The sequence below is a fragment of the Pseudochaenichthys georgianus genome, chromosome 10, assembly GCF_902827115.2.
Source record: "Pseudochaenichthys georgianus chromosome 10, fPseGeo1.2, whole genome shotgun sequence".
In the NCBI taxonomy this organism is placed as follows: Eukaryota; Metazoa; Chordata; class Actinopteri; order Perciformes; family Channichthyidae; genus Pseudochaenichthys; species Pseudochaenichthys georgianus.
In genome coordinates this window covers 25,895,904-25,905,118 of record NC_047512.1, presented here as the reverse complement: position 1 = coordinate 25,905,118, position 9,215 = coordinate 25,895,904, and the positions used below count along the sequence as shown (strand labels likewise).

The window sequence follows — 9,215 nt, the reverse complement described above, 5'->3', positions numbered from 1 at the left end:
TAGGACGCTTTGCAAAATCTGATTGGCTGCGAGCTACTTCCTGTTCGCAATGATTCTCTTTCCTGTGAGAGCGCTGTATCGTTTTTATGACTTTGCGGTCGTTGAACAAAGTTTGCTTTTATAAATAATAATGGAAGTAACAAATGATATTGAAATTCAATAATTTTACATTGTTTTATTAATCTAAAAAATATATTTCACATAATATTTTACCTACTAAATTACTTGAATTGCATAAAATAACTTGTTTTTCTAATAAGAAATAGGTCATTAATATTCTGTGAGTTTCTGAGTAATAGTGTTTTCCTCAACAGTATGAATGTATTTTTTAATGGAATGTGTGCAAAAAATAACAATGTTACACAGAGAATGAGTGATTTGTAATCAAATATATGTAGTTTATGTCTAGTGCCTGAACAGTTTAATCATTCTAGGGTACATATTGGGTCATGTATAAGTGTGTATTTGTTACTGTTACTCTTCCAGTGAAACATTTGGTTCAACAATATAGTATTTATTTACTGTCCATGTGTACATAAATAAATACACATACACAGTTTAAGCATAGACATAGTAACAGACAATTCACGGACATACATTATAATGATTAAATTACGCAAATAATATAATATATTCTATAGTTGAATTACGTATATATTTTTCACTTAGTTTGAAGTAAAGAGTTACCAACTAAATTATCGTTTAAAATTAGATTTGTGTAGACTTGAGGGGGAACAGATGAAATAACATTAAAATAACAATATAAAAGAGAAATGATATAGAACAGATCTTTCTTCATGACTTTTTGCTCATACTGTTTACATAACATACACATGATGTCAACTAACATTTCAACCTTCGCTCAGTGAGTCAATGTTTATGTGGCCTTGAACAGCAAGCAATAAACCATATCCTTTTTGAGAACATCTTTGTTTAAATTACTTTGTTGATCTAATGCCCCTGTTGGCCCCAAACACATCCACTACACTGTTTGGCAGACATACAACAAGTCTAAGAATGTCAGAAAAGCCTGCTAATAGATCATCAACAGGGTCAACTTGTACCAGTCAAGATATTGTAGTGCTTGTCAAGTTGGGTAAGATCAGAATGGTTGATTGACAGGCACATTTATTTAAGCATAGTATAATTTCAGCAATATTAAAAGATTCACATTATTGGTTTCCATTTGGACCTGTATCAGATATTGGACTTTGTGTACCATCACAACCCAGAAGCTTGGAGCTATACGTCATGATAGGTTGTGGTGAAACACAAATTATACTCCGTTAGTTATGTTTTTCCCATGTCTATTTGTATTGGTCTCCCCACACTCTTGTATTAACGAAACAAAAGGTTTTTTGGCTCACATAGCGTGTCTGTTGTTGAGACATACGACAGGATAGGCCCTGTGTTTTCCCAGTGATGTCTCAGCTGTTGCCCCTAGTGACAATGACAGTAAGCAGGCAGGGATGACAGCAAGTGACAGCCAAATGGACCACAGGAAATGCCTCTCTGTCGTCCTCTCTTTCACTTCCCTTTCTGGATGAGAACTACAGTTGGTTACAGGCTATAATTATGGGAATTCAAAACAGAGCAACAACTCAGGCTCTATTTTCAGACCTGTGTTCCAATATTCTGTCCCGTACAGTACAGCCAACCCGGGTTTTGATTCTCACTCACAGAGACAGATTTGCACAGATAAATGTTGTCATACAGAGAACAGGATTTTTTAGAAAGACAAGTTTTGGTTTCATTCTTGATCTTTTTGCTGATCATTAAGACCAAACAGCGAAAAATATCTCTGTGTTTCTTTGATGAGCGCTTATACTTATATTATACTGTTTGACTTGTGCATTCAAGCTTAGTTTTACTTTTCATGTGCATACCGAGTCATTATATATATAATATAAGGATATTAAATAAAGTAGTAGGCACACAAGTGATACCTAAATAGAATAATAAACAGGTAGAATAAGAAATATCTAAATACAGAAAATAAAAACATAATAATAATATACATTTTTATTTTAAATACATTTGTATATATAGTCCAATATACTATTATATATGAATAAATGTAGGTACACTGTTTGTATAACATTTTGGAAAGCCTCCATATCACAGTAGAAAATGCTGTGTATAATGAAGCGAACATTTTCTGTCTGATTTATTTTCTAAACTTCAGTGAGTAATTCCCTCACTTCATGACAGGAGTGAAGACACATTTGAGGACAAAGTGTTTAGGAACAGACTGTTTTCAGAGCCTTATTCGACCGTCCTTCCCCTTAAAGTGCGTAACATTCCTGCTTTGAGGCATGTGCCTCAGAGTTGACTCATCTCACAGGAGTGTGAAGTTAAACCGGCTAGAGAGTTTTTACACTTTGTTGTGATTGGTTAAGTTTCTGCCCTTAGAACTTCCCCACCCTTCCCCCTCTTCCTTTCTCACATCTATTTCCCTGTGCCTGAGAGTCAAAACAGCATGGATGTGGATTCACTGGGCTGAAAGTCCTCAACTGTTCAGATTACAGTAAAGTGTGAACGATGTCATGACCGACATACAGTAGTGAGTGTCAGCCTGAGCTTTTGGAGGAATAAAACCTAAAGCATCTTTTGCCACAAACAGCATGATATGTTCAGATCTAAAGACTTAATTACAATTAATCCGATGTTTAAGACAATAACATAATCTGAGACACACTTGAGTAGAAATTCACTGTCATTTTAGATGGTGCTTTGAGTAGCCTACTACCTGTTTCTAAGTCTGCTTTTATGCATTTCTTTCACAACAAAACAACCTCAGCGTGTTTCTGCTGTGCAGTTTCAACACACTCTCTTGTCAGTGGCGCCTGTTGTCTGTCAATAATGATCAGCCTGCTCCTTACAGCAGTGTTGCACACTGTGAGTCAGCAAACCACACAGACAAATGAAAAGTAGATCCCAGAGTGACTGTAACCATGTTTGCTTTTTTAAATATTCTCAGAAGTTCTTGGGGGAAACAAAATGTGTCATTCATCTGCTTCAATAAGATCACAAATGAAACAAAATCTGAGAAGCCAAGAGATCTCCATCGGCTGTTTTCTTCCTGGTAGACCAGTGTTTTGTTTCTCAGCATGTGGAAATTTACTGGACTTCAGATTTCTATACAGTGATTAGCTTTTATGGTTGGCCTTTGCTCTCGGGGCATTGCACACTATGTACCTGTGACTAATAAAGACAAAGAATAAACTTTTATGGCCCCCACCGCAGATATTTACTTATTATCTTGTTATTGTCAACTCTCAGTCAAGGCAAAATAGAAATCTAATTAAACACTCACATCATGGAAAATGTGGCAAATTCCTTATTTGCTGACATATTATGCAAACAGTTATAATTTGGAAACATGAGATGAATTATACAAGTATTATAAAAGACAGAATAAACACAAGAGTTAGACCTCACTCGTGAAAACTTTCCTGACACCGCGCGTGCCCAGGTGCTACGTGCTGTGCGCATGTACAGAAATGTCCCGCATGTGCCCTGCTGCACTCACGGGGGGGGGGGGGGGGGGGGGAAATGACGTCCGCGAGGCTGGCAGGAAGCCAAAGTGGGCGGGATCCTGACGTTAGTGCCTCTCATTCACAAGCACGAGCGGTATATAAGGCTTGTCGAAGCGCTCTTAGACAGAAGCAACTGACTGATAAAGTTGAATAAATTAAACTTTTAAAGAAGAAACACAACTACTGGACACACTTAAGAAGAGGAAAGGACAAGCTTTGGTAGTCCTAAAACTTTTCTTTTCTCAAAACAAGCAAACCGGAACAAAGGACTCGCCGATTCAAATACTGCTTTGAGGGGAAACGCGTTTTTCACAACAACCTACACTTCCTGCCGAGCGAGCTTTATGTATTTGGATTTAACGTTTCTATCCCGCCGCCCTACTATGGTCATTATGGAGGTCCCCACCATCGACTGTGCGTCCCTGCGTGGTTTGTTGGAGGGCGCCGGCCCGGGCTGCCTGGTGCTGGACTGCCGATCCTTCCTGTCCTTCAACTCGTCCCACATATCGGGCTCCACCAACGTGCGCTTCAGCACCATAGTGCGCAGGAGAGCCAGGGGGGGTCTGGGACTTGAGCACATTGTCCCCAATGGGGACACCAGGAACCGGCTCCTGTCCGGGGAGTACCAGTGTGTTGTTCTTCTGGACGACCGCAGTTTGGACTTAAACCAGGCGAAGAAAGACGGCACGTTGATGCTGGCTGTCACGGCCCTACGCCGCGACCCCTGTGGAGCCAGGGTTTTAATTCTCAAAGGTAAGAAGAGTGTATAACTGTTTATAATAGCCTCTTTTAAATTGAAGTTGTCTGAGATCCTTACCACCAACTGCTCTTGCAGTAATAAGTAGTGCACCATACTGTCCTAAATGTGTTCAATGTAGTGACAGCTTTTTCGTCTTTTGTTTTCTTAGTTGTGTTTTCTGTATATTACATGTGTGTGTTGTGTTATAACGTTGCTGCCTTCTTGACCAGGTCAGCATTGTAAATGAGATTTTATCTCAATGCTTTTTTATCTGGTTAAATAAAATAAATTCACAATAATGTCACTGTATCCTAACAACGGGGCAACACATGCGGATTACAGCTGTCACCATACCAGCTGGTGTTGGAGTAAACACCGTTCAAAAATAGCCCCCTGAGCAGTTGTCACCTTTTTGGAGACCCATATTTGAACCTGAATGTGTCTGTGTGCCGTCTGTCATCTAACAGAGATGTGTTTTTCTCTGTTTTCCAGGCGGTTTTGAGACATTTTCTACAGAGTATCCAGAGGCTTGCAACAAACCCTCCCCCCCACAAGGGCTCTGTTTGCCGCTGAGCTCCAGTCATCCTGGGAGTGCAGACCCGAGCTGTAGTCCATGCAATACTCCTCTATATGACCAGGTTAGTATCTTTCTTATACTATCAGATTGAGTTCCCACTGAATTCTGTTTGTTTTCCTTTCCTGTTGTACTGTTTTGAAGTTGACTCAATGATTTTGTTTATTTGTTTTTGTTTAGGGTGGTCCTGTGGAGATCTTGCCTTTCCTGTACCTTGGCAGTGCTTACCATGCTTCAAGAAAAGACATGCTGGACGTACTGGGGATCACCGCTCTGATCAATGTCTCCGCTAACTGCCCTAACCACTTTGTGGACTCCTTCGTCTACAAGAGCATCCCAGTTGAGGACAACCACAAAGCCGATATCAGCTCATGGTTCAACGAGGCTATCGAGTTTATTGGTGAGTACATCCACCATTTCTTTAGTACCCCCTTCACACCCCCTGCCAAATGTGAGGGCCTATCCTGAGCCCGTTGATGGCAGGAAACACAAACACCCAACCCCCCTCTCCCTTCAAAACACTCCTGGATTTGCATTTTTAAAAGTTCCCTCCAAAACCGACCAGCTGGCTCGGCACAGGCTGTTTGCTCCTCCACAATGGTGGTTACATCATCACAACCTCCCAGGCGTAGATAAAGGGATGCCCCCTTTTATTCAATCGCAAGGCAGCGGCCTCAAACTAGTTTTGTAGTGGGTATGCTGGCTGGGCTTGAATGGCTCCCTCCACGCCGCTCTTTGTTCCGGCTAAACAAAAGGCATTTTCCCCTCACTCGCTGTCGGCCTTCCTCCCAGATCAATACCCCCAGCAGGGGTCTGTTCCCCTCTTTTGTCCATTCAGACTGCCTCCTTGGGGAATAACCCCCACAGGCTCACACTCTGCACCCCTATTAGCTGTGTTCCTGTGTCTTAATGAGCACTGTTGAATTTAAAAGGCAACTGAAAGTGTTGCAAAGACCTTTGTGTTTTTGCCTTCCTGTGACAGCCAGAGTTTTACCTCCATTCTTTGCAAATGCATTTCCTCACCTGAGGGATGTTTACAGTGAACTAATGTTGCTTTCTCTTCTCTCTCTCCCCTTCAGACTCGGTAAGGAATAAAGGAGGACGTGTGTTTGTGCACTGTCAAGCAGGCATCTCCCGCTCTGCCACCATTTGCCTTGCATATCTCATGCGGACCAACCGTGTGAAACTGGACGAGGCCTTTGAGTTTGTCAAGCAGCGCCGCAGCATCATCTCCCCGAACTTCAGCTTCATGGGTCAGCTCCTCCAGTTTGAGTCGCAGGTCCTGGCCTCGTCCACCTGCTCCTCAGAGGCGGCAAGTCCAGCCATCGGCAACAGCAGCACAGTCTTCAATTTCCCAGTCTCCATCCCTGTACACAAGTCAGCTGGGCAGCTCTCCTTCCTCCACAGTCCCATCACCACCTCTCCCAGCTGCTGAGGAAGCACAGACTTGTTTTGAACTGCAACACGCTAGTGACTCTTGAAACACACAAACAATCATGATTCTAAACCATGTTATGGTGATACTGGTATCACTGAACAGAATGGCGGAATCATATTTGGGGTCGGTTCCTCATCATTTCAAAGGACGATACAACTACCATCAGGCAGTATTCATGTTGTCCCTCCTAAATGTGAAAGACATCCAAAGTTTAATCTAGATGACTTTGGAAATGGCTGAAAAGGTGGTTGAGATTATTCCTGAAGAGGAAGTAAGAAGTATCTGAATATTCTTTATTCAAAAGACTGATTTTATTTTTTTATGAAGGAAACTGCTTTTGATAATCAAAATGTAAGCAAACAAAATGGAGAGGGCTACAATTTGTCTCAGGGAATCTCTCATATGTTCATTTGACTTTCTGTACTGCTTAACGAAAGTAATGTAACCCAAAGCCCAACATGGCAATGGAAGTTACTCCTTCATTTGACGAACAATGAATGTATCCCCCCCCCCCCCCCCTCATGAATCTTCATGCTCAGTTTGAGGAATGGTTGCCAATCCAAATACCTGCCTTTCAAGACTTCATGAAACTTTGACGACCCCGACACATTAGGGGAAATGGACCATTAAATACCTCAAGTTCCTGTACTGTGTACTGCAGCGCTGAGACGGACTCAACCTAAAGCTAATATGATGGGGACACGTAGTCCTCAGAGGCTGCATTCTGACATATTTATTAAACTAAAGTAATATATTTCTTTATCGTATCTATTTTTGCATCTGTTTGTTTAAATGTTGTTTTTATACTGTTTAATAAATCTCATATGACGTTTTTACAAAGTGGAACATTTTCTCCTTCTTTAATATCTTATGTTTGAAAGAAGACAGATTTATCATGAGCAGGACATAATCTACAATGACCTGCAAATCATTCTAGGACACACACTCAGCTTTTTATGATTGATTTCACAACTGATTGTCTTTCAATAAACCAACACTTTTGGTTAATGGTTGCCAGGTATATTGAGGCAGCTAGTGCATATAACGTATTTATCATAGTGGCATGTCCAGGTTATAAACACTATTGTAATTTAGTGAAAAATACAAAAGTAAATTCATAAGATCATTGTCTCTCAACACTCATTTTAAACTATCCGTAAATATATGTGTTCATTTATAAGGCCAATAAGAGGAATATTTCAGGGAAACTACTCAACAACCAAGAGGTCAGAAATGATAAAATTATAAAACAAAAGACCATCAACATTTCCTAAAGCTAAACTTGACTTTCATAATGCTTATTTTTTCAGTCCAAAACCAAGACTTTTAATTCGTAATAATATTTGTGATACTAATACAACCAGAAACATTCACATAGTAATTGAAAGTGTGTTTTTAGAACACCTTTAATTTATTTTTTAAAAAGAAACATTTTCTGTTGATGGACTTGTGATTTCCAAAATACTTATATATTTATGTATTAATTTAAAATGTAAACACTCAAAAGAGCAACACGAGGAACACCATTGCAAAAGATGGATCTAATGGCATGTGATATCTGTGTGCACATCCTTCCCAGCTTTGTTCCATGCAATGGAATCCAAGCGTATATTTGTATAATTGTTTTTGCCCACATAAGAAGCATGATGTCATGGTGTTGGCCATTGTCTGGGCCACACTCCCTCTCTATGAACCCATCTGAGAGCAGGCCAGCAGCAGGAGGCCTAAAGAATAAGCTGAGGAGCCCTCCCTCTGAGGCCACAATAGGAGCAGCTGCAAGGCGTTTGGGAAAAGTGTGACAACTAAAGAGCATTCAGGGATTATTCAAGTACCGGCCTGGTGTCCCCTGCCTCCCACACCAATGGAGGTGGAGACAGAGACGCCAGTGAAAGGGATAGGAATATGTTTAGGTTGCAAATTAGCCAAAACATTGGCCTTGACCCTTGGTGGCGTGTGAGAAAAAGTTGAAAAACTGTCCTCCAGAAGTGAGGATGATGATACCCGTAAGGCAGGGATGTCCGAACTACGACCCGGGGGCCAAATGCGGCCCACGGGCCATTTTGATTCGGCCCTCAGAGCATTCTAAAAGTATAATGAAATATGGCCCACAAATGAAATATGTGCTTGTCTTATATTGTACTTCTCAAATATATATTACACAGTAGGATTCATGAGTTAATAAGCCAAATGTTTCAAATACATTCAGTCAATTCAAGTTGAAAACAATTTCTAACAAATCTAAGTGTTACGGTGTGTGAAGCAGGCAGGACCCAAATGCAGAATAAAGTGAAAATTCCTTTATTTCAAGGCTAGGTGATAAACAAAGACAAAACAGAACACTCACTGACGAACTAGTCATGACACAAGACGAACCGACAAAAAAACCAGAACTTAAATACACACAAGACTAATCATACAAACAAGACACAGGTGAGGAGGGAGGAGAAAACACAGGGGCACCAGGTGCACACAATCGGGTAATCAGACACACCAGGGAAACTAACGAACAGGGAACCACAGACAGATCTAAAGACAAAACACAACACCATAAAGACAGATCGTGACACTAAGTTGATAAGAAAAAAGCCTAATAACTTATTAACATAACAAGCTTGAAATATACCCTTCATATTTCCTCTTCTTATAAGCAATCTGAGGCTTCTGTTGTAAGGAATGAGCTGCTAACAAAATAAATGAAACCCTATAGAGAGGTGGGATGTAGCCTGTTTGTTTTCATAAAGCATATTCAAGTTACAAGCATAATTGATTGATTTTGCTGACTTATAACTAAACTTATGAGGCAATATACCTCACCTCTAGTGAGTGGCCCAACCCTTCGTATATTTGTATGTATGTGGCCCTTGGTGAAAGGAGTTTGGACAACCCTGCCTAAGGCATTCACTGCCAGACATAATTAATGTATAT

At 40.5% G+C, this 9,215-nt stretch overlaps 1 protein-coding gene across 1 annotated transcript; it reads left to right on the top strand.

Annotated features, from left to right (window-relative positions):
* Nucleotides 1–3,653: 3,653 nt before the first annotated feature.
* dusp1 (dual specificity phosphatase 1) lies at nt 3,654–7,130 on the top strand. The gene is made up of 4 exons (XM_034093300.2): nt 3,654–4,292; nt 4,771–4,916; nt 5,033–5,252; nt 5,932–7,130. Exons 1-4 carry the CDS (start codon nt 3,884–3,886, stop codon nt 6,285–6,287), a joined length of 1,131 nt encoding a protein of 376 aa, XP_033949191.1. The 5' UTR covers nt 3,654–3,883; the 3' UTR covers nt 6,288–7,130.
* The last annotated feature ends 2,085 nt before the right edge of the window (nt 7,131–9,215 follow it).

Bases quoted from the DNA above. Each gene is read 5' to 3' on its own strand.
- dusp1 (XM_034093300.2), top strand. From the start codon at position 3,884: ATGTATTTGGATTTAACGTTTCTATCCCGCCGCCCTACTATGGTCATT. The intron at 4,917-5,032 runs GTTAGTATCTTT...GTTTTTGTTTAG, and splicing joins ATACTCCTCTATATGACCAG to GGTGGTCCTGTGGAGATCTT. The intron at 5,253-5,931 runs GTGAGTACATCC...TCTCCCCTTCAG, and splicing joins CGAGGCTATCGAGTTTATTG to ACTCGGTAAGGAATAAAGGA.